This window comes from Labeo rohita, chromosome 3 (assembly GCF_022985175.1).
Source record: "Labeo rohita strain BAU-BD-2019 chromosome 3, IGBB_LRoh.1.0, whole genome shotgun sequence".
Classification (NCBI taxonomy): domain Eukaryota; kingdom Metazoa; phylum Chordata; class Actinopteri; order Cypriniformes; family Cyprinidae; genus Labeo; species Labeo rohita.
Window position 1 is genome coordinate 23,637,121 of NC_066871.1, and position 25,304 is coordinate 23,662,424.

Here is a 25,304-nt window from a genome sequence, read left to right on the forward strand (position 1 = left end):
GTCTAATTCAGTACCCTCTAAGCTGAGATTCTGGTCTTGGTCAAGGCTTCGGACGCAGCCATATCCTTTGTGCTCAACCAGTCAGTCTATCCTCATCTGACCTACTGCAGTCTTCTCAGATTGGTTTCACATCCTAAAATGCACCAAGACATTTTTTGAACTGCTTGTTAGAAACGATGCCTAAAAAAAGGCACATTCTTCCACAGTTCCTTTTGAGTAAATCATGTCTGGGACTCAAATGTTCAACCCTAGATTCACCTAGAATGTCCGGGTTTATTTGAAATAGATTTAGTGACAGAGGCTGAGCATACTGTCCCATGCAGTCATCGTCTTCACCTCCGTCTACGAATATTGGCTTCGGCTGCAAAGAAGCAGAGAATGTTATTTTTTTAAACACCTCATTTATGTTTTGTAATATTTAATTAGCATGTCTGATTGGGAGTGTCCTAATCTTACTGGTGTAATCTTGTGGCATCATGGGTTTTGAGATGACAGTTTTCAAGGCCTCCACCCACTCTCTCTGATCGCGCTCCTGCTCGCACATGAAGACGAACTGCCGATCTGGCGTCTCCACAATTAACCCACACTTCCATTTGTTGCCTCTCGTCCCTTTAGGCACACACTCTCTCACTGAATATCCATGATTCTCTGAGCCAATGAAAACTACCCCAAGCTCAATGGCATCCTTTAGGATAAAAAGAACAGAAAATTCATACTACTCCCTCTACAATGTCATGTAGCAGAAATGCTTTCAAATTCAAAATTTCAATTCAAATTGTTCTTTTTTTATAGTACTGACCTAAATAAGACATTTCAAATAAAAGATGTTTACATATACTCTACAAGAGAAAATAATAGTTGAATTTATAAAAATGACCCTGTTCAATTAATTCTTAATACTGTGTTGTTTTGTTTAGTGATAGTTGTTCATGAGTTTCTTGTTTGTCCTGAATAGCTAAACTGCCAGCTGCTCTTCAGAAAAATCCTTCCCTTCCCACAAATTCTTTGGTTTTTCATCATTTTTGTGTATTTGAACCCTTTTCAATAATGACTGTACGATTTTGAGGGGTGTAAACCTTTGAACAGAATGAAGATGTGTATATTTTTCTTATTTTGCTTAAATATCTTTTTTTTTTTCATTTAGTACTGCCCTTCAGAAGCTACAGAAGATACTTACAAGTTTCCCAGAAGACAAAATAAGTTACATTTACCCTGATCTTAAAATTCAAAAAGTTTTCACCTCCTGGCTCTTAGTGCATATTTTTTTCCTTCTGGAGCATCAGTGAGTTCTTGAATCTTCTGTAATAGTTGCATATGAGTCCTTCAGTTGTCCTCAGTGTGAAAAGATGGATCTCACAATCATAAAGTGATTGTTGGAAAGGGTTCAAATACACAAAAAGCCACATAAAAGAATGCTGTCTTTTATGTGAAATATCTCATTCAGGTCAGTATTAAATAAAAAAATAACATGCATTTTGTATGATCCCTCTTATTTTGGTAAAATAATGAACATTTTGCAGATTCTAAAAGGTGTATGTAAACTTTTGACTTCAAGTATAACCGGCTTAAACTAGCACATGACCAATTACAGACCAGCTTAAACCAGCTCAAACTAGCTGCCATGTTTCAAAACATACCTAACCAGCATATGCTGTTTTTTTTTTCAAAATGGAGAGTTCTGTTGAACTAAAAAAAACAGCCAACAATGACACAGTAAGAATGGAAAAAAACTATGCATACCAGTTGTGTTTTAAAATAGAGTAGCTTCCTGTCCAGGGAATCCAAAATAAACCATCTTTTCTTGAACGGCTCTCGCTGCTGTTCAACACACACAAACAGTCAGTGTTATTTGTTTTTTATACCCAATCACTTTTAAATTCATTTTAAAAGTTTCAAACGTTTAAAGGGGACATCAGATGCCCATTTTCCTCAAGTTGTTTTGATTCTTTAGGGTCTTCACGAAATGTCTGCAACGTACTTTGTTTAAAATTCCTCAATGGTCGTATAAAACAACACCCTTTTTACCTTGTCAAAACAGCTCTGTTCACAGCGAGCTGTTTCGGTGCATGTCTCTTTAAATGATAATGAGCTACTGCTCACTCCACCCCTCTTTTCTGTTTTTTTTTTTGTGTGTGTGTGTGTATTCGGTGGTGTATTACCATTAAAACTATCCACTGTGTCCTCGGTGGCTATGATGGGAGAAAATTAAGACTTTCATGTTCGCTTTTACATCCAACTACAAAAAGTCTGTTTAACTTGCGAGATATTGCTGTCGCTACAGTTGCTCGAGCATGGAGAAAATGGTGGACAGCGTACAACTGGCTGAGGGTGGAAATATGCTAATATGGGACAGTCCGTCAGCGGCTGTGGGCGGGGCTTGAACAGTATGACATCATACTGCTCAGAAAATCAAACCGGCTTGATAATTGTGACTGTTTAGGTTTTTTGAGGATTAAAAAAAGAGGAGTAAATTAATAGACATTTATATGCAAACATCACATAAAAGTGAATTTTGCATCTGATGTCCCCTTTAACATTTGTCACATGCTCAACATAAGTGGTTACACAATGATTTTTTTCTCCTACAAGCTGCCATACTCTGCTTTAGACAAAAGGACAATAAAATACAATAGAGAAACATTAGTTACAGAACACACAGAATATGTAGAACTAGGTGTTGGAAACATAAAAAATGGACACATGTAAGGATGTACTGGTGTTTGTGAGAAAATGTGTGTTCAAGGAGTGTTTTACAAGAACAGCCTGATTTATCCTTAAATGCTTGTGCAATTTTAAGAGCAAATACAAAATCCTTGCTACACTGGAAAATCTAGATTTTAAAATATGCAAAGAATCAACACAGAGAGAAACATCTATGGGGAAAAACTCTTACCAGTGGGCCAGTCTTCTCCATGTAACCTTCTTTTAAATAGCTTCTGGTTATCCATGGTTTTAGCTTAAGACAAAAAGCATTAGTAAAAGAGTTTATAATTAAGATAATAATAATAATAATACAATTATTAACTCTGCAAACAAAGAAAAAGGTTGCTCACCAACTGGATCACAGAGCTTTGGTTAGATTAAGATCAAATTTCAATCATATTTTGGTAACACTTCACAATAAGGTTCATTAGCTAGCATTAGTTAACTACATTAGTTAACATGCTTCTACAGCATTTATAAATCTTGGTTAATGTTAGTTTCAGCATTTACTAATGCATTATTAAAGTCACAATTTGTGTTTGTTAACATTAGTTAATGCTCTGTGAACTAACATGAACAAACAATGACTCTATTTTATTGACTAACATTAATAAATGTTCATTGTTCATTCATGTTAGTTAATACATTAACCAATGTTAACAAATGACACCTTATTGTAAGGTGTTACCCATATTTCTAGCATCAAACGTTTTTGTTTACATTATTTTGTACCATTTTATGTGTAACACCAATAAACCACAAAATGAAACTCTTGTGTTTATTGCTAACACTACAGAGATGATCCAGATGAACATGTAGCACAAAAGTCGCTGACCCAAATTGATTTTCAGTGATCATTCACAGAACAATTTGTTTTTGAACTAGCCTAGAGGACTAGTGAAATATAAGACACAGAGCATTCTGTTAGCTAGCTGACTAATATAAACACGTGTCTTGTTTAGGGATGCAGCAACTCATAAAAAAAACCAAAACCACATTTCCGTGTCCTGTTCACATTGTGGTGTAGGGTGTTTGTTTGACGATCATTCATGTTGTGAAATGGAAGGGAAGACAGGCCTTAAGCTGTTAATGGTTTTAGGAAGTAAAATCACTTGGAAAAGGGGAAACTTGCAGTACTTCCTTTTTATGTGGCAATGTTAGCACAACTACATCAGGAGAAAACTCATATATGTTTAAGATATTTAAAAGCTATCGAAAGCACTGAAGCACATGGTATTTTAGTCCAAGTCCAAATCAAGTATACAAAATGTACTTACATCTCCATCACTAGCTGTAGGAAAGGCTGTTTTCAGGTAGGTATGGCGAATAGCTCTAATGGCATTAAACCAATTGACAATCTCCTAAAATGGAGGGAAAACAGCGTAAATACTATTTAGGGCTCAAGCTGCCTTTGAAACTGGTTAAATTTGAGGGGCAAAGACAAAAAAGGGAAAAAACATACAACTACTGTTGCACAATTCTTGGGAATAAATCAGGAATAAAAAGGTTTACCTGTCCATTTTTTATGGTAAACAAAAAGGTTTCTGGTGTGATCATCGACAGAGTAGGTGATCTGAAGGCCGTGAGCATGTCCAATCTTCTCAGGCTGGAAGGTTGCATTCAAGTCCTTCACAGAAATAGTAGCTTTTGGTCCCTTAGACTCCTGAAAAGCACACATATTGTTTAATGAATAGCTCATTTGTCCACCTAATACGTCATTAGATTCCATTATTTTTCAATCAAAATCAATTTTTTTAAAATACAGCTAGAATTGTGTTAAAGATGCATACTGTTGGCTTTAAGTGACTTAAATGTGGTTATTTGCAGTTAGTGCTGCATTTTGCAACAAATGCCTTAATAAAGTATAATATTTCCTTCTCAATGATGTGCAAACTGTTCATTGCTCAACTAAAGTTCTCACATCCTCCTTGTAGTATTTGAGGGTAAAATCTTGCACTGAAAGAACAAACTTCCTCTCGAGAAACTGTCCATTGTCCTTTCCCTTTTTCCACAGCCTGCCCTCATAGACACCTAGAGCAATTCAAACAATTTCGATAAAAGATTAATGTTATTCATCATTTATATTAGCAAAGAGAATGAAATGGAATAAGGTAAATAAACTTTTAACGTACGAAGGTTAAAAGAAAACCTCTGGGAACTGAAACAGATTACCTGCTGTGTAAGGCCTTTCTCTTTTTTCCTCTGTAAACTCTTCTCTTTCATATTTGGCTCGAATCCATTGTTCTTTGAGGACCCTGTACAGTGTACGCAAAATGCATTTTGTTCACATACATGACATAACTGATATGTAAATGGCATACGGTACATATAGCCTGTAGTATAAGAAGAAAGCAGATCATACAAGTTTAGCTGAATATGACCATATATTCACCTAATGCATGTACAATTGACAGAATCAAAAGACTGTACTTCAATAGCAGAAACCCCTTTTATTTAAATCAGTAGTTCCTCTTACTGTGACCAACAATAGAACACAGCTTTTTTTTTGCCAGTAAAGATGTTTGCTTGATCAGCTATATTTTTTTTAACTTCCCAAAACTCCATTATGATGATAAATTAATAAGTACGCATTTCAGTTTTAATTAATGTATGTTTTTGTTTGACTTTTCAGGAGAAGAGGTTGGACTACTTACTCGCAATCGTACGGGTGGGGGTGATAATAGAAGACTGGGACAAATTTCTCATAGATGTTTTTGGCAGAACGGTTTCCATTGGCCTTCATGAACTTCTCATCAAAAAATGCATTGAAAGGAAACACAGCAGTGTTAGAGTTCAGATTCATGACATACTATAACTGCTAGATTCTGAAAACATTTAACCAATCTTAGCATTTGAATTTTTAGCTCACATACCTGAACAAGATCATCATCCCAGAAGTCTAAGCGTATAGACTTGATACGACTTATGGAAGGAAGATTGCGATGAGTTCCAGAACAGTTTACACACACAAATATTCCCAGTGTACACGAAGCCCAGTCAGGATCTTCAAATAATAAGAGTCAAACAAACAAACAAACATGTAAATAACACAGTAAAGCTCCCACAATCAGGGAAAAACAAGACATGTCATGTAATTTTCAACACTTTAGAACAGGGACATGTATTCACTATTAACTAAGAGTTTTCCTTCAATAAACTCCTAGTTTGCTGCTTATAAATAGTTAGTAAGGCAGCATTTGTTAAATTTAGCTAAGGGTTCGGATTAAGGGATCTAAAATATGGCCATGCAGAATAAGGAATTAATATGTGCTTCATAAGCAGTGTTGGGGTAAGTAACGTGAGTTATGTAATCAGATTACTTTTTTAAAGTAACTAGTACAGTAACGCATTACTTTTTAATTTACAAGAAAATACCCGAGTTCCTTTTTCAAATAAGTAATGCCAGTTCATATTTACTGACTGACAAGTCTTCCTGAGTAATCGGAAGTACAGAGGCATTGTGAGTACGGTGTAAACATGATGTCAGGAACATGCATTAAAGGGGTCATCGGATGCCCATTTTCCACAAGTTGATATGATTCTTTAGGGTCTTAATGAAAAGTCTATAATATACTTTGATTAAAAATTCTCAGTGGTTGTGTAAAACAACACCATTTTTACCTTACCAAAAGCAGCTCTGCAAAAATCATCTCATTCTGAGGGATTGTTCCTTTAAATGCAAATGAGCTCTGCTCGCCCCGCCCCTCTCTTCTCTCTGTGGAGTGATGTGCTGCTCTGAGAGATTGTTTACTTTAGCCGCGAAACTTGCTAACTAGCACGTTATTAGGAAAGGTGATTGCAGAAATTCATTAAAAAAAAACTTATACTCATTTCTGCTGTAAGTGAAGCTGGATCAAGAATGATTCGCATGAACATAGACACATTTATGTAGATCGGGAGTCACATTCCCTTCACAAACAAATGTAATCCACTGCATCTTCAGCAGCTCAGATGTCGGGAGTAAATGGCGACAACTACGTTCATTATTACATCCAGCAACACAACACCTCAAACGCTCAATCAGAGATATTCTTGCCTAACTTACATCCCGGCATCAAAACATGGAGGTTGGACTGTTACAACTGATCTGAGGTAAGTTGCTCATGTCAATCAACTACCGTGGGAGCGGCCTCTGTGGGTGTGATGACACAACGACAGGCGTCTGAGAATGGCTCGATTTGAAAAAGGGAATATTATTTTTACAGATTAATTAAAAACCACTACATGCATTTTTATCATTATAGGGTAGATGTGTACATATACTGCCAACACACATTAATGTTCAAACAACATGAAAAAGTGAACTTAGCATCCGATGACCCCTTTAATTCATCTCACTCACAAAAAAAAGATTCAATATTCATCAAAATGAATTAAAACAGTGAAATGCAAACTCAGAATATGATGCAAACCTGCAATAATTAAATATGTTAAATAACAGAAATATCCTTTGTTACCAATGTCTTTGCTGCTCTCCTTTGATTATCCAGTTCAACCATACTAATAAGCAAAAATGACTTTGGATGAGTTAACATTTGTGCTTCATTGTTTTTTCATTTTTATTATTATTAGTGAGGAGTATTGAACTTTCTTTTCCTGCATTCTGCTGTACAGGCGTGAATTTACTTGCCCTTCAGCCTGAGGCTTATTCATTTCACTTTCTGGTGTGAAAGGGCTAAAAATACATTAGCTAAAAATAGAATTTTTATACTAAAAACAAACAAGCAAGCCGTGCAGCAAAAAGTAACGTAACTCAAAAGTAATGTAACACATTACTTTCCATAAAAAGTAACTAAGTAACATAATTAGTTACTTTTTTAGGGAGTAACGCAATATTGTAATGCACTACTTATAAAAATAACTGTTTATAGGCAGTGTTGGGGGTAATGCAAGTTACCTAATCAGATGTGCATCACATATATTTATTTAACTGAATCGTAGTGTTTGTGAATTCTTAAGCATTATACTTTATGATTTTTAAATGGGTTTAATGTGTAATGCACCACTGGTATTTTGCCGATTAAACAATCAAACAGAATCAAGGAATCGTTGCAGACCTAAACTAATAAGCAAAAATGACTTTACATAAACATCACATGAATTTTTATATTGCTGAATTTGCCAAAAATATGATTTTATTTTATTTTAAACAAACAAGCAAGACCCACCCAGTTGAGAAAAGTAACACTAAAGTAATGTAATGCAGTCTTCTTACTTCTGTAGGAAGTAACCCAATTTTGTAATGCATTAATTTTTAAAAGTAACTTTCTCCAAGACTGTTTATAAGTACTAATAAAGTCAATATGCTAGTAATAAAAGAATTGGTCGTTAAAATAAAATGTTATCTAAAACTGTGATATCCAGGAAAGGTCATGAAAATAAAGACTGTTTTCCAAAAACAACATTTTTATTCCATCTCAGCTAGAAAAAGACGCTTTTGAGATTAAGGTTTATACAATGTAATAGCCTATAAAAGCTACATGTTATAGATCTCTATGCAACTACAAAAGTCAGAAAAGCATGGAAATGGAAATTGATGTTTTTAAAGAGCGCGTGAGCCCTGCTAATCGTTCTATTTGAAAAAATAAAATTCCAAAGTAATTTCAGGTAAACAGAATGCTACCGGTTTCATAACAAATGCCATAGTTACAGTGATCGAAACAGGACAATGAGAACCTGTTTACTCATGGCTACTATGAATACCTCGCGTTACAGACCTGTAACTAAGCATGATAAACAATGTGTCAATATATTACGTAATTGAATACTAAATAAAGTACACAAAGAATTGCCTGCTGTGAGTTTTGCAGGTTAAAGCGGTGGTGACAATAGCTGTTACTGTACTTACCTGCAGCTCCACAGTCAGCACAGCGGCTATTTTCTGGTAGCTTCACCAACTCTAGAAGTGTCTTTTTGTTCTTTTCCCGATTTGCCATAGGCGAAATGCTTCTAAAACCATATAGGTAGTAGTTTCACCTCTCTTATCTGTTATTTTACTCGTGGCTGGTCCCGTTGGGCGCGGTTTCACGGTTTTACTTGATGTTCATTCAGTCACTCGACCATGTAAAAACACCCCGGTCGCGTCAGATTCGAAACTCAACTGCGCTTGAGCGCGGCAAAACGCTGCGGTAGCAGCGGCTGGACTATCAAGCACGGTCTTCCGCAAGCATTCAGTTACTAAAAAAAACCCCGACGTGTCCTCTTCCTGGAGAAAACTCCTAGCTGCACCTAAAACGTAATCTATTCAATAATTAAACTAACATCAATTACTCCATAAGTAGAAGTAGTCGATAATGACAGTAAACTGTCAACAGTGACTCACTGTGCGCAGTGCTAAATAAAATATTAAATGTAATATTACACTTGCACTAAAACCATGACATTATCAAGAATGATACTACTGAGGTTAAAGCATACTGTAGGTTCTGACAACCACACACGTTTGCAAGCTAGTAAATATACTCCAGTCACACACTGAAACTGAATACAGAACAAACTGTTGCTTTTACTGGTTAAACAGGTACACAGTTATCTTCCCAGATTCAAGAGGAATAAAACCATCCCATTTAGAAGATGTGGAAGTGAAAAGTGCATTTCATGACTCGAAGTTTCACCTAAAAACAAAGCAAGTCCTACCTTCTCACATCATGGAAAGGTGATTAAATTTACAGGTTAGGATTAGGTGAAAAAAAAAAAAAAAAAAATCATATACAAATTATACAAAAACTCAAATAGCACCATCATGTTCACAGGGTCTTGTAATTTACATATATTTTGAGAAGAACATGTTTGCTGGCAAATAGCAAATCCAAATTTATTACTTGATAAAAGATTTCGGAAGATGCACAACAAAGTACAAAACATAAATGATCTTCATAATGGGAAACAGCAAATTTAAAACATCAGTACAAATATGTGCTGTCCACACAACAACATAAAACCACACTCCTTCTGAGTATATATTACTGTACAAATGCAAATTTACCAGCAGCCCTTAAAATGCGGCTGCCTTAAAATGCGTGTAATTTAGGGGAACTCTGAAGCCAGGAACTCCACTGTGCTTTTAGGAAGAGTGAAGTGTATGCCATCCAAATAGTGCAAGAACCTGTAAAAGGAGGAAAACAAAAAAACAAAAACAAAACACTGATTATTTTTAATGTTAAACGAGAATTAGTTTTGGCACTGCTGCAAGTGAGTTGATCATTTAAACAAATAGGTGACAAAATGCAAGACTCATACTGACATGAATACGAACAAAACATCATTGGTTAATCTCTGACCATGCCATACTTAAGCTTTGCAAAAGCCACATCCTGTCCCCTCCACTGCGTTTGCTTTTTTAGATCCATGAACTATGACCAAGTTGCGTTTTCACACTTCTTTGACAGCAAAGCAAATATACATGCATCAGGTACTGAGCATGCTTTATTTATGGAATGCAAGTTTAGAAAAAAAGCTGCGGTTAACATTGAAGGCATCAAATACAGTTTAACCAGACAGTAAATATTACTGACAGATGGGTCTATGTGACTTTTTTGTCTATTGTAAAAACAGTCTTGTGCACTCTTAACTAGTGACTTTTGCCTGCTGTGAAAAGGGAGTTTCCCTTGTCATGGTTCAAACTCTGTGTGGCATCTGAATAACTGGAAGTGACTTCACTTTGGGAGCATAAAACAAAAGAGAGTTTTTGTTTACAAAAGAGGGCGTGCTGTGCATTAGAGCCACCCAGCAGTTACAAAAACAATTTTTTAAAAAATCTTGTTTTTAATACTTTTATGAACATTTCACGCTCATAAAAATGGTCAAGTGTGCATACCAGACTATTTGAACCAAAAGGTATCTCCAAGTCAAATGATTAAATAAATTTTGCTCCCACACCTCTTGACTGATCAAGTCCTATCGCCAATTTTAATGCAGGAACAGCTTGTTCATACATACTAAAGGGGTCATGACATGAGAAATCAAATTTGCCTTGATCTTTTGGCATATAAGACATCTTTATACCATCAAAACATCATGAAAACAGCTCGTCTGGATCTGAGGTGGCATGTGAACCACAAAGTACATTTTATAATAATACAAAATCTATGTCATGACCCCTTTAGTATATTAATATAGGAAGGTACTCTCTTCTCACTAGTGCACCACCTAGTGGAAGCAAATAATGCCTGATATAATAAACCAGGATTGTGCTGATAAACAAGATTTTGGTTTCATGTGTACTTCTGTAACCACTGATAGCATGAGTGTCTGGTAAACCCTCACCTGCGTTTGATTTTTCCCTGCTCCTTCAGTTTCTCTGACCTACAGATGGCACGTAGAGAGGGGAGGTAGTCTAGAGCCGCTGCTGCCTGGTTTCCAAGCGTTCCAGCAGACCTGGAGGAGAGCACCGACTTCATCACCTCACTTCTCTTCTCCATCACCCTGTACAAAACAAAATGAGCACAAGATTACTTTTTAATCTTACAGTATGTTGTGCATAAACCACCTCATAGGACAAAGAGAGGTCAGTGTAATCTCAAACAATGAGACTAGGGATGGGAGATATAACTATATTTGTATTATATTTATCTATGATGACTATGCTTGTGACAAAATACAATGGTATTTTAAGCACTATTTAGGTTTCTAAAGACTAGTTTTATGATCCTTGTCTTGAACACACAGGTTTAAGAGCATTAAGACATTTTAATAACATGCATATGCAAACCTCAGTATAAAAGTGCTTCATGTAATTTAAAATGGCAAATGTTAATTATCTGATCTAAAATTCAGATTCAAAAATGTGTTTGCATTGCTCAAAAATGTTAATGAAAGTTTCAGCTTTTTAATATCTAACACTAATGTACTAAAATATATTTTGTTTCTAAAAAAAAAAAAAATATTATTACTTTATTAAATATATTGCATATTTTATTGCATATTTTCTTATAGTTTATTATATATATATATATATATATATATATATATATATATATATATATATATATATATATATATATATAAATAAAATTATTATTATTGTCAACATTTAAAATCGTTGAGAACATTTTTTCAGGATTCCAAAGATCAGCATTTATCTGAAATAAAAAGCTCTTGCTACATTATACACTATACCATTCAAAAGCTTAGAGTCAGTATAATTTATTTTTAATTATTTGTTTTCAATTATAGAAATAAATACTTTTATTTAGTTTTTATTTTACTTTTATGCTTTACATTGATGATGATAAAGTGATGATAAAGACATTTCTAATGTTATAAAATATTTTAATTAAATGCTGTTCTTCTGTAATTTTTAATCTAAGAAACCTGAAAAAAAAAACAAAAAAAAAAAAACATAATAATTCAAAATTATTATTTCAAAATTGTACCATTTTTGCTGTACTTTGGATCAAATAAATGCAGGCTTGGTGAGCAGAAGTGTCTATAAATGTGTTTGTATACACAAACAATTTTTGGCTACAAGAGCCAGTCTTGGAAAACTAGAGGAATAAAGTCTCACCTTCGGTCACAAGGTGTAGTTTGAGTGAGGCTGAAGGCATCTTTGTGTGGAGCCACAGGGAGAGTGAGCTCTCCCTCTGCCTCTTTTCTGATCTCCTCCTCCAATTGCTGTGTTCTGTCCCAGGCCTCAGAGACTACAGCCTTGCACTTCCTGAAACTCAAATGCCCCAACGCAGCACGGATTTCATTAACATTAACACCATTTACTTGGCTGACACACTCTAACCGGACGTCATCGGTCATCCCACTCTTGATCTCTGCTCCAGTCCGGCTAAAGTCCTGTGGTCTGCAGGAACCCTCCGCTTGCAATGACTGGTAGTGCACTGAGGAGTCCAGGAAGGACATGTTGTCCATAAACTCTGCTAAACTGCTTAGGCACTGCATCACTGGCTTGCTCTTCTTCCTTTCAGCTTCGGATAACACAACACGCCTTGGTTTCATCGGTGCAGCTTCGGACACATTCACGGACTGACTGACTGGTTCTGCATTAGTGCTTTCAGCAGGATCTCGGTTGTTTTTGGGCAGTGAGAGGAAGTCGTCCTCCGACTCTGAATCAGACTGGAAAACATCTTTATTGCCCATCTTTTTCCGTCCCCTCATTCGAGAGGACACTTTAAGCGGACTACCATCATCAGAGCGCTCTTCCAAAACTTCCAACCTCACAATCTGAGGTAGTTGCTCAGGCTGGGACTGTGGGTTTGGTGTTGGCTGTGATTTGAGTGTGGACTGTGGTAAAAGGCGGGTTGGCAGAGGTAGCAGACTCTCCATATTTGAGTAGAGAAGATTCACTCCTCTTCTATGGACTTCTGAGAGAAGATCCCAGCACGTAATGCTGTCTAGTACTGAAGACTCATGCTGTCAGAGATGAACAGTTTGATTAAGAGCAAATTCTTGCACCAATATCACTTTTTTTTTTTAAATCAGCATGTCTTGGATATTATATAGCACATGCTCAATTCTCCTGTGGATTACTTTTGCAATCATCTAGCATTTGCTTAATCTTTAAAAACACTCCATGTAAAGCTATATTAAATACTCTCAAAAACTTTGCACAACTGTGAAGTTGTTCATGAGCCCGTTGTTTGTCCTGAACAGTTAAACTGCCTGCTGTTCTTCAGAAAAATCCTTCAGGGCCCACAGGTTCTTTGGTTTTTCAGGATTTTTGTGACTTTGAACCCTTTCCAACATTGACTGTATGATTTTGAGATCCATCTTCTCACACTGAGGACAACTGAGGGACTCATATGCAACTATTACAGAAAGTTCAAATGCTCACTGATGCTTTAGAAGGAAACACGATGCATTAAGAGCCAGCTCTTAATGCATTGTTTTTTTCCTTCTGGAGCAACAGTGAACGTTTGAACCTTCTGTAATAGTTGCATATGAGTCCCTCAGTTGTCCTCAGTGTAAAAAGATGGATCTCAAAATCATACAGTCAATGTTGGAAAGGGTTCAAATTCACAAAAATGCTGAAAAACCAAAGAATCTGTGGGACCTGGGACTCATGAACAACTATCACTAAACAAAAAACACAGCTGTGGATCATTCAGGTGACAACACAGTATTAAGAATCAAGTGTATGTAAACTTTTGAACAGGGTCATTTTTATAAACTCAACTATTTTCTCTTGTGGACTATATGTAAACATCTTTTATGTGAAATATCTTATCTGGGTCAGTACTAAATAAAAAATAACATGCATTTTGTATGATCCCTCTTATGTTGGTAAATTAATTAACACTATGAAGATTCTTTTAGGTTTATGTAGATATTTGACCTCGACTGCATGCATTTTGAGTTTGTTACACCACAGACAAATGTGTGTTTAACCACACAGCCAAATTTGAAAGATAAACTAAAACTGCCAAGTATATAAATAAGGTATAAAAATTAAGCAAAGCTGCTCTCAAACACTCACCTTTAGCAGCAAATCTGCAATATTTTCTGTTTCCATATTTCGGACCCCCAGCAAACTCTCTGTGCATCCAGTGTGGCAGGGTGGTATTTTGTCCTCATTATCATCCTGAGCTTTGACAGACTGATGGTGAATGTCTCTCTTGATGTCCTTTTTGAGCTCTACAGTGTGAAACAAGCTCTTGATAAGTATATTCACATATTATGATAACCAAGAACTCAATGTACTTTCTTCAGAGTCAGTTGTATCTTTACCTGAGGAAGGAAAAGGTCGATGCACCTGCTGTCCGCCTCCACTGCAGGCCCAGAACTGCAGGTGCAGGAGGCTTTGACGAATATCACACCTGTTCCAGTCCAGCAGACAGGACAGATCCTTAGTGTCCATTCTCATGTTTTCTGCCAGACACAGCAGCTGGAGGTAACTGGAAACATCGGCCTGGAAACGTCCAAAGTGTTCACGGTCACAAACCAGACACAACACGAAAGAAAACAGTTTTTATTGCAAAGGAGAAAAAAAACTAAGTGTACTTACCACTGAAGGAGATTTGAAATGGATCTCCTCAAAGTAGCCATCAAATGTAGCACCAAAGGTTTGATCTGTGCAAAAAACAAGCCCCATGAGGACTAAATGATGACACTGTAACTTTCTGTTCACTGCCAACTTTACTCACCACTGGTTGTTAGAATGACTGGTCTCTTGGTTGTAGTCATGAAGTGTTTTATTGCAGCCAGAAATCCAGCATCATCATCAAATATGATGTCCACCTCCTCGAATAAGATGAGGGATGTGGCAGTCCTCTTGTCCTGGTCTTCAGCGGAGGTCTTGGTGCCCGCTGAAGTTCCACTGGGGCTCTCTTTGCTGTCAGCCTCTTTTGCTTTGGCAGACTTTTTCGGACATGCTTTTAAGACTAAAGGAAAACAATAAATGCCTTATAAAGATCTCAAACATGAAGCGTGAAAACAATTTCTGGTAACACTTTACAATAAGGTTCACTAGTTAACATGAACTTAGAACGACCAATAATTCTGCAGCATTTATTTACCTTAGTTAATGTTAATTTCAGCACTTACTAATACATTATTAAAATCACAAGTTGTGTTTGTGAACATTAGTTAATGCACTGTGAATTAACAAAAACTAACAATGAACAACCATGGTTTCCACAAAAATATTAAGCATCACATCTGTTTTCAACATTGATAATAACAGGAAATGTTACTTGAGCAGTAAATTAGCATGTAGAGGAAAACAAAAAATGCCATAGAAAGGTCTCAAACATGAAGCATGAAAAAAGATGTGTAAATATGGCTCACAATATGTCAGTATCAAATCATTATTTGTGTTTGGCAACACTTGACTTTTATCACTGGATTTTGGATTTTTACCAGGTTGTGTTTTCTTGTCTTGACTGTTTGCTTCTTTGCCGGTGGGCCTTCCACCTGCTTTGAAGAAACTGGCCAGAGATGTCGGCGCTAAGCCTCCTCTTCTGGATGAAGCACTTCGAGGAGACTGAGGAGGCTTCCTGGGCGATGATACAACCCTTCTGGGAGAGTTCAACTTCCCTGTGATTAGGAAAGACATTGAGAACTCAGAAGTCATGCAGAGTATATATTGTATTGTTATTATCATCAAAGAAAGAAAAATTTATACTGGGAGAGTTGCCAGGTTTGATGGTAATGCTGTTGCTGCTATAATTGCTGAAGTAGGATGGTTTTTGAGCGTTGACACCCTGGATGTCCACCTGGTGGGACTGAGTGGCTTCCTTCAGCTGGGATAAGATCTGACGACCACTCCTTTGAGACGAGGAGTTCACCTCAAATACCTTGAGAAACAAAACCAGCAGTGTTAATAGACATTCTTTCCTTTTTTGAACAACACTAGACAATCCCTAAATAACAAAGTGAATTAAAAAGTCAACCACACCTTGAAACCGAGTTCCTGTGCACAGGCATAGACTGCAGCAGTCTTGCCCACTCCAGTGGGTCCAGTGATAAGAAGTGTGTTACACAAAAGATCTTCTGTCTCATCCAGGCCTTCACCTATGAGCCAGGAGTCTGGACAGAAATAAAGATGAGACTATGAATTTTGAATTAGACAAACAAAACAGCTACTACGGTGTCATTTAGCATCTTTATATACCATTACTGTCCTCCTCTTGCTTCTTTTCCTGCTGTTTCCTCTTCTCTTCCCGGTCAGCTCTCAACTTCCACTCTTTCAGCCAGCTAACAGTAGAAATGTATGAGAAAAAAAAATTATATTCATTACTGACATGTTGGTTAGTGAATGGGATCTTTCACTATCTTTGACTAAGCTAGACAGCATAATAACCTGTGTAGCCGCCGGACAGACTCCATATTCCCGATTACTTCACTCGAATGCTGCGGCTGATATTTCTCTGTCCAAAGCACGTCCTCTTTCACTCGATCTAGAAACGAAAATGTAAAATGTATTGCAAATATTTCATAACACCTTAGGTTTAATTCTTAAGGTCTCACGGACAAACAAATACATTACCGTTCAAAAGTTTGGGTTCGGCAATATTTTTTTTTTTTTTCAATAAATTAATAGGTTTATTCAGCAAGGATGCATTAATTTGATCAACATTGACAGTAGACTTTTGACAAAAACTTTTATAATATTACAAAAATATATATATTCCAAATAAATACTGTTTTTTTGAATGCTCTATTCAAAGAATCCTAAAAAATGGATCATGGCTTCCACAAAAATATTAAACAGCACAGTTGCTTTTAACCTTGAAAATAATAAGAAAAGTTTTTTTTAACAGCAAATCAGCATATTAGAATGATTTCTGAAGGATCATGTGACACCGAAGACTGGAGTAATGATGCTGAAAATTCAGCTGTGCATCGCACAAATAAATTACAGTTTAGAATATATTCAAATAGTGAACATTTTAAATTGTAATAATTTTTTTATAATACTTTGTAACATTAGATTTTACTGTATTTCCTATCAAACAAATGCAGCCTTAATGAGAATAAGAAACTTCTCTTAAAAGCCCCCAAACTTTTGTACTTTTGTTCATTTTTAATTCATGTTTTCTAATAAGGTTACACCTTTTTTCAAGCAGGCTTTGAGAGGAAGAAAACATTTCAGAGGGTGAAAAGATCTAAAAATATATTTAAAGTTCACCTCCGGTGCTCGAAGTTTCTGGGACAGGCGGATCTACCATAATGACAGCATCATTTTGGTTTCCCACAGGTGAGATCAACTCTGCTGACTTGCGCTCTTCTTTCTGCTTTTGTCTTAGTGAACGACCTCTTCGACTTCTGCCAGACGGGACAGTGTCTGAGACACTCTGTGCTGCCTGACCTCCTGATGGCGGACTTTCTTCAATCACTATGACATCCCCTTCTGTGTGATTGGACTTTGGTTTTTTACCCACTTTTCCTGTCGCCTCTCCTTCATCCACTCGCTTCCGTTTCCTTCCGACGCCATCAGATGATCCAGCAGGGCAGGACACCTTAGACTCACCTTCAGGTTCTACAGATAATCATACAAATGAAAGGAATATGCAATCAGTCTTTCAATCATTCCGGGATACACGTATCATTATGAATGCACTTACTTGCTTATCTTACTGTAAGCAAAACAAAAAATTAAGGTTAACTGTATTTTTCAGTCACCTGAGGCAGAGGCCTGGAGGATGTAGTCTTCACGTCTCTTAAGAAACCGTGTAAAAAAGCGTTGATGAGGGAAGGAGGGATTGGAGATTTTCATCTCCTCCAAAAGATGCTGTCTGATTGGCTCAGAAAACTCAGATCTTCGACAACAGGATATCTAAATGATAAAATACAAGTTACATCTACTGTTCCGGTGACTATGTCATGTGATGAACTGATTGCTTAAATGAACTCTGAGTGTGTTTGTAAACTGACATCCTGATGAAGGCGAGTTGCCGCAACGCGTTGGTGCACAAATGTGTTGTTTTAAAATTTCAAAGCTATGTGAATAAAGGCTTTTTATATTTTTTCACACAAGTGCCTTGGATTTATGAGTATTTCAATGTTACAAAACAACCCTGCATTCAAAGAGCACAGATTCATGGATTTTTACACCCCAGCAGCACTTTTTTTGTATTTTTTTAATGTATACAAGTTACATCTTTTTGGTATACAAGTTACATTTAATGCATTCTTGCTGATTAAAATTATTCATTTCATTCAGAATAAAATATTTTACAGACCCTAAACTTTTGAACAATAATGTAAACAAACAAACAATGAAATAGTTTGCATAAAAAAAGCAAAACACACAAATCTAACAATTTTCACCAAAAGTTTACCAACCTGATTGCAAACAGCTCTTTTAGCAGGAACTGTAGTATAACCTAAAGACTTCTCCAAAGACATCAGCGGTACAGATGGTAAATTATATGACTCCTTCAAACAACTCAGAAAGGGATTCGTAGGCCACTGGAGGTTCCAAACAGAACAATCTGTGATGGACAGAAATGAGCACATTAGTCTCAAACACACACAAACAGACAACACAATCTAGAGAACACCTGTCAGCTTACCTGTGGCCCTCTGCTGGACATGAACCACTGTCTGGAAGGAAGCACAAGCCTGACTGTAAGCCTCACGGCTGGCTGCTGTCTTTGCGATCTGCTTTTTGAAGGACTCCGGAAGGCCGCTCTTCAGAAACTCTCTCTTTGCTCTGAACTGCTCATCGTCTTGCGAGTTCTCTGACGCCTCTCGACTGACAGGGTTGAGTTTTGGGAGACAGCCATTTATTAGAACGTAACACTGATGACAAAAAAAGCATTTGCCAATTCAATTACTGTCTGTTATTACTGGCGTTAATACCTGCTGTCGTCAAAAATGGAGATGACAACTGACGGTCTCTGAGCCTTTTTCTCACCAAACAGAGGAGCCACTTTAGAAGCTGAAAAAGCAGTAAATAGACATCAGTGCATTTTTTTTTTTTTTCAATGACCCCATGTTGGCACAAAAATAAAAACTTTAGATATTAAAGATTTAACTTAATTTTAACCATTTGTGTCTGTGTAACGTACCTGCAGGAGTCTTGGATGATTTATTTTGAGATGCATTTTTACCCAAAACTTCATTCAAACTGCGAAGCTTCTTCTGGCTTTTGTCACTTTCCTGCGAGGTGACTGGAGTGCTTTTGCTTTCCTCCAAAAACACTACAGAATCCTAAAATGAAGACATTATATAAATGATATAAATGAAAGAAGAACTCAATTTTAGAAGCAGTTCCTGTAAGTATAAAACATTTAGACCAGTTCACTTATAACACACCTTATAACACCTTACCTCATCTTCACAGTAATTTACGATGGACTCTTTGCATCTTGTGGAGCGTCGTACAGTGTCTTTTTCCTTTTTAGTGTCTTTTTTACTTTGCTGTAGAGCTTTGGCTTTCTGCAGCAGCTTTCTAGCTTGTTTTCTTTTTTTATCAGCATTTACTTCCTAACAAATAAAAGTTATTGTGAGTAATCTTCAATCTTAAAACAACTGCTAATGACATTTTTTAATCAATGAAATATAACTATTATTTCATTTAGATTACACAAACTTCTTATAAATGAATTATATGAAAACACTTACATACACAAGCTATATATGAAGAGTTTCGTTGCAAAACGAGATATATCCATTTTGAGAAATGTTGGTTATTTGACATTATTATTTAAGACATCAACAGTCAAGTTCATTCACAATTTTTGTACATTAAACTATTCCTTGAGCTCAGTGAAGGCCAGGGACAAAATATTTTTCAAATCCAGGATATTTTTTATTTAATTTTATGTCCACAAATAGTTCATAAATAAGTCAAAAACCATCCCAAAATGCAACATATTTATCTTAACATTGTCAAACATCTTAAATTGGTTAAAAAAATAAGATTCTGAGTTAGTTTTGGCCAGAACATACACAACATGGGCGACATTACCCCCCTAGATGGTTAGTCATCCCCGTTGTCAGCCACGCTACAATTGAAGCGGTTTGCCATGCCCAGGCCCAGTTGTACGGAGGTACTAGACGGTGCTAAATAGCCTCAAACGAAAGCAAAAGCAACTGAAGATCTGGCAAAATAGCCAGACTCATTGTGTAGTTTAGAGAGCTTCACTGATTATAACACAACTTGTGAGATCGCGATAAACTGAGATGAGTGACGCTTTTACGTGATAATGAACTGAGCGAGCTTTGCGCACTTTCTAGGCTGTAATCCGTTTTATGCGGTGCAATGTTTCGGAATGACATCTGCATATTTATGCTGTATTCGTTCTTCGCCCGGCCTTTGTCCGACAGCTTATCAGAATTCTCGGCCCGAGTCTGACCCGAGCCCGTCTTTTTGCCTTCTCAAATCATCACGACTTGCCTAAAATAAAATATCTATAAATGTAAAACAGTTCAAGTATAAAACAATGTTAGTTTAAACGTTAAACCTACATAAATATGTGCTATTAGGCGCATATCCAGTCATTTGTGTGGAGAGTGGAAGCTAAAGCCGCTTTGCAGAACATGGTGTTGCCAGTGCGATCACTTGCATTTTTTCAGTGGAAACCATTTTAAATATTCCGTCATTTTTGCTGATAAAAGTAAGAATAATACATCATATTAAACTGTAAAGGGTCTACTTTTATTTGTGTGCACTCACAATATTAACAAAACGTTGCAAACGGTGCTTCTAAAATAAAGAAAACAAACATGATGCGCTTTCTGTGGTCTCAACAGGAGCGCTTTGCAAAAATGAACAGAAACTCAGCGAATACATCCCTCACAAACATGATACATATGTCTATAGAAGGCTTTAAATTATAACTTAACGAAATAAAGAAAATCGAAAACAAAAACTATTGCTTTGTGGCAAGATTTACTCTACTTGAACGCGGAACAGCTCGCTGCTGCTGCTGCTGACAGAGACACTAAACGCCTTCCGAACTGGTCTCGAAAATGAAAGCAAAAGTGAAGTCTCGTGTTGTTTCCACCAGCGCGGATTTTTTTTTCATCGCCATATTTGGTGGATGTCTAAAATATAAAAATAAGAAGAAGCCTAAAATTGGCCCGAAGCCCGGCACTAGGGGCGTAAAAAAAGTCGGGGCCGTCGGGCTCGGGCTGCAATGCAGGGCTCTACCGGGACATATCAACCAGTAGCCTAATTTCATTGCCAGTACCGGACGGTAATGTTCAGGAATGAATAGTATGTGATTTATGACAAAATAGTCCCACAACTGATCGTTCTTTTTTTCTTAACGTGTTTCACCTTTAGTAACACCGAATCAAAACGGATACATTTCAAGTAACACGGGGAAAAAGACACGGAAAATCAGAAAAGCAGCCTGCACATTTGGTACTATAACCGTTATCGCACTTTGTAAAGAAACTGGTCTGGCAGATATCGCGTTTTGTGAAAAAATACATTTTATAGTAGGCCTAAAATGTACATTCTTAAATTTTATTAATGGCAGCAATTCACACATAGATTAAGGTACATCTGAACAGTGATTTCCAATAATAAAATCCAAATGTCAAAAAATGGCGTTTATCGCGTTTTGCAACCAAACTCTTCATATGTAAACAAATACACTGCAGTTCAAAAGTTCGTGAACAGTAAGATTTTTAATGTTTTTTAAAGTAGTTTCTTATGCTCAAAGTTCCATGTATTTAATCAAAAATACAAATAAGTAATATTATGAAACGCTATTGAAATTGAAAATAACAGTTTTCTATTTTAATATACCTTTAAATATAATTTATTTTTGTGATGCAAAGCTAAATTTTCCTTATTACTCCAGTTTTCAGTGTCACAAGATTCTTCAGAAATCATTCTAATTTGCTGATTTATTTTTAGTTTTGGAAACAGTTGTGCTGCTTAATATTTTTTTTAGAACCTGTGATAGTTTTTTTAGGATTATTTGATTATTTTGATTATTAATTAAAAGTTAAAAAGAACAGCAAAATATTCAAAATATAAATCTTTTCCAACAGCATAAGTCTTTACTATCACTTTATTATCAATTTAACACATCCTAGCTGAATAAAAGTATTAATTTATTTAAAAAAAAATAATAATAACAATAACGACAACAATAATGTACTGAGCCCAAACTTTGAACGATAGTGTATATTGTTACAGAAGAATTCTATTTTAAATAAATGTTCTTTTAACATTTTTTCAAAGAATCCTGAAAAAAGTATTACAGGTTCCAGAAAAAAATATTAAACTGCACAAGTGTTTCCAACAGTGATAATAAATCATATTAAAATGATTTCTGAAGGATCATGTGACTGGAGTAATGATGCTGAAAATTCAGCTTTGCGTCACAGAAATAAATTTTATTTTAAAGTATATTAAAATGGAAAAACATTATTTTAAATTATAATATTTCACAATATTGCAGTTTTTTCTTATTTTTTTTCTTATCAAATATACACAGCCTTGATGAGCATAAGTCTTCTTAAAAAAGAAAAGAAAAAAAAAAAAAAACACATTAAAAATCTTACTGATCCCAAACTTTTGAAAGGCAGTGTACATAATACAAATATTTTTTTTAAAATGTAAAATATTACAGAATATTTTTTTTATTTTTTTTACAACATACACAGACCATACATGTTAGTTACCTGTTTTGAGAGAGGACTTGATATTTCAAAATCACCAGCTTTTGTAGCAGAGGATGGAAATACTCTGGTGATTCTCATCCTATCAAATAAAATGTATGATTTATTGTCTCATGTAATGTGCTTCACACACACACACACACACACACACACAAAAACAATTAAAGTTAAAATTAAAAAGTGAACCTCACCTGATAGGGCTGCCTTTGATGTTCGACGGGCAGAGCATTTCAGCTCTAAACATGCCTCTTTTGGGCCTTTGAGTTTTTGGGGTAGAGGCCAGAGAGGGAGAGGCTGTATTTTGGGTCTCATCACCACCTTTTACCGTGTCCTCTTGCCTCTCTTTCTTCTGTGACGCGGTATTAAGCACAGCGGCCGACTGCCTACGTGAAAGCTCTCTGGTCGACCTCCTCAGCTCTCTGACAGCCTTTTCACTGTTGTCATTTTCAGCTTGGCTACTGTCTTTGTCAACCTCTATCTCTGCAGGAGCTTCTTCAGGTTTTGGAGTTGCAGCTTGTGCATCTTCAGCTTTCTTAGCTTGCCCCTTCTTCCCAGATTTCCTAACTCGCTTCTTTTTGTCACTCTTCTGTTCTTCGTGCTGCTCCGAGCTGGTCGCTTCAGGTTTGCTCTCAAGAGATTTTTCTTCAGTTTTGCTCTCAAGAGATTTTTCTTCATGTTGTTTGTCTGCAGCATCTTTGGCTTTCTCTTGAACCTGATTCTGCTTGCTCTGGCCCTTGCTGGTTTTGCTTTTAAAACCATCAAGACTAGGCTGCTTAAAGGCATTCATAAACTGCTTTCTCTCTGCCTCAGTGCTTTTAGGATTGGGGCTGGACTCCACCACATCAAGCTCCAGTTCTTCCTCAAGAAGAACGACGTTAGACTTCCTTTTGAGGTCAGGCAATACGTCCAGTTTAACCTCTGGGAGAGGATCAGACAAACTCTTGTCTTCTTTTGATTGAATTTTTTTATTTTTACTAAAAATAGACGCGACTTTTAACTCCTTGGCAACTTTGACCGACTCAGGGGAAATGGGATGCACCTCAACTTGAACCGTGAGAGTTCGGGGAGACACCTGCAGAGGACCGATTGCAGAATCGCTCTGATCATTACAGAGGTTGCCTTCACTCGATGCATCAGCTGTGTCAGTTTTGGGAATCGCAATGCTCTCCTCCTCCTCTTGACTTTGATTCTGCAAGAAGTCTTTAAATGAGATTGTGACCGTGCTGCTTTTCTTTTCTGCACTTTCCTCCAGTTGAGTCTCACATACAGGCTCCTGAGCATCTGCATCACATTCCTTAGTCTCTTCACAACCAGCTTTAGCCTTTCGGTTTCTCCTCACAGCAGATTTTCTGTTTGCACAGTCTTTCCTCCTGCTTTGGTTTAACAAGTGTTTTTGTTCAGAACTTTCTGCAGTCATCAAGACATCTGGATCAGCCTCACTAGCATTTTTCCTCACATCAGATTCTTGAGCTGGAAGGACAGCATTATCACTTTCCTTTACAGCTGCTTCACTGGGACTTTCTATGACGACAACATCATCTGTGACCACCTGTGCATCCTCCTCTTTAGCCTTCTTGTTGTCTTTGGCCTTCCTGGTTCGCTTCTGCCCCTGTCCTCTCACAGGTTTCCCAGGGATTTCACGACTTGCTTGCTCTGAAGGTTGCGGGGAGTTTTCTTTAGCAACTAGATTGCAGCTTTTTATTTCTTGTGCAGGTGAGGTCCTCTTAAAGTAGTCCATAATGTTGTTCGACCGTGGCGGGGAGAACGGTTTCTCCACAGGCTTGGGCATAAAGTAGTTAGTGATAGTTCTGACAGATGATGCATCACTATCCTTCCTCAATTTCTTACACGGCTGGAGAAACAGAGCAATAAGGTCAACTGCTGAAAATCATCTAATGTTTTCTGAACAGAAAAATCAGCATACCAACTTTTCATGACACATACCTGACCATCAAAATCCTCCATGACAGACGCCATAGCCACAGCCCCAGCCATAGTTTCACTTCCAAACTAAAGATCTGCATAGATTTAACAGACAAAACCAAGGATTTTAATCGAGTCCAAACACAAGCACACAAAACAAGCCATGTTCTGTTCAAAGCGTATTTAAACCTATTTACAACATGTAAACTTGTATATAACAGTTACAGTCATAGTCTGAATGAATGACCGCTCCATAACCGCATATATTAAATGTTTACCTGTCAACTATCTGTTTGTAGAAGATGCATAAACATAGACACTCACCAGTTCTTTTCCTTTCTGTAGGGATACGTTGATACATACTCTAAATATACAGTGTACAGTGCATAAAATATGAGTACAACAACGAGTTCATGTAAACACAAAGCCTATCTATCCACACATTTCCCAAACAACGATATACATTCCAAAACCGGCGGGAAAAAAAACATAACGTGATAATAAACAGCCCCCCAAACCCACCGTACGTGGAAACGTAATCTCTTAAAATCAGAAACGCATTTGAACCTAATATCGAGAGCCCATATTCAGAAATAATGTAGGCTTTAGCGTAGCTGAATTGTTTTCGACAAATGGCGCCAAAT

The 25,304-nt window shown here is 36.7% G+C and overlaps 2 protein-coding genes across 2 annotated transcripts; both read right to left on the reverse strand.

The window, feature by feature from the left end:
• Positions 1–176: 176 nt before the first annotated feature.
• On the reverse strand, positions 177–8,907 carry adap2 (ArfGAP with dual PH domains 2). The gene is given in 12 exon segments (XM_051104512.1): positions 177–361; positions 457–685; positions 1,741–1,818; positions 2,894–2,956; positions 3,981–4,064; positions 4,216–4,227; positions 4,229–4,366; positions 4,625–4,734; positions 4,876–4,958; positions 5,358–5,449; positions 5,577–5,707; positions 8,552–8,907. Coding segments are annotated over 12 exon segments (1,137 nt in total). The 5' UTR covers positions 8,640–8,907; the 3' UTR covers positions 177–332.
• Positions 8,908–9,388: 481 nt separating this feature from the next.
• Positions 9,389–25,292, reverse strand: atad5a (ATPase family AAA domain containing 5a). Its single transcript, XM_051105506.1, has 23 exons — positions 24,985–25,292; positions 24,682–24,755; positions 22,929–24,589; positions 22,741–22,819; positions 19,426–19,581; positions 19,164–19,305; positions 18,955–19,033; positions 18,666–18,847; positions 18,436–18,584; positions 17,773–17,926; positions 17,279–17,629; positions 16,451–16,547; positions 16,262–16,344; positions 16,046–16,176; positions 15,773–15,944; positions 15,508–15,684; positions 14,793–15,029; positions 14,654–14,718; positions 14,377–14,557; positions 14,126–14,283; positions 12,209–13,062; positions 10,969–11,127; positions 9,389–9,808 (listed from the first exon to the last, which is right to left on the reverse strand). Exons 2-23 carry the CDS (start codon positions 24,730–24,732, stop codon positions 9,730–9,732), a joined length of 5,397 nt encoding a protein of 1,798 aa, XP_050961463.1. The 5' UTR covers positions 24,733–24,755; positions 24,985–25,292; the 3' UTR covers positions 9,389–9,729.
• Between the last annotated feature and the right edge of the window lie 12 nt (positions 25,293–25,304).

Excerpts from the sequence above, each read along its gene's own strand:
- atad5a (XM_051105506.1), bottom strand. The coding sequence starts at position 24,732 with ATGGCTGGGGCTGTGGCTATGGCGTCTGTCATGGAGGATTTTGATGGT. Across the intron at positions 19,034-19,163 it reads ATCATCCAAGACTCCTGCAG|CTTCTAAAGTGGCTCCTCTG; the intron begins GTACGTTACACA and ends CTGCTTTTTCAG. Across the intron at positions 15,030-15,507 it reads AGACAAGAAAACACAACCTG|TCTTAAAAGCATGTCCGAAA; the intron begins GTAAAAATCCAA and ends GTTTTCCTTTAG.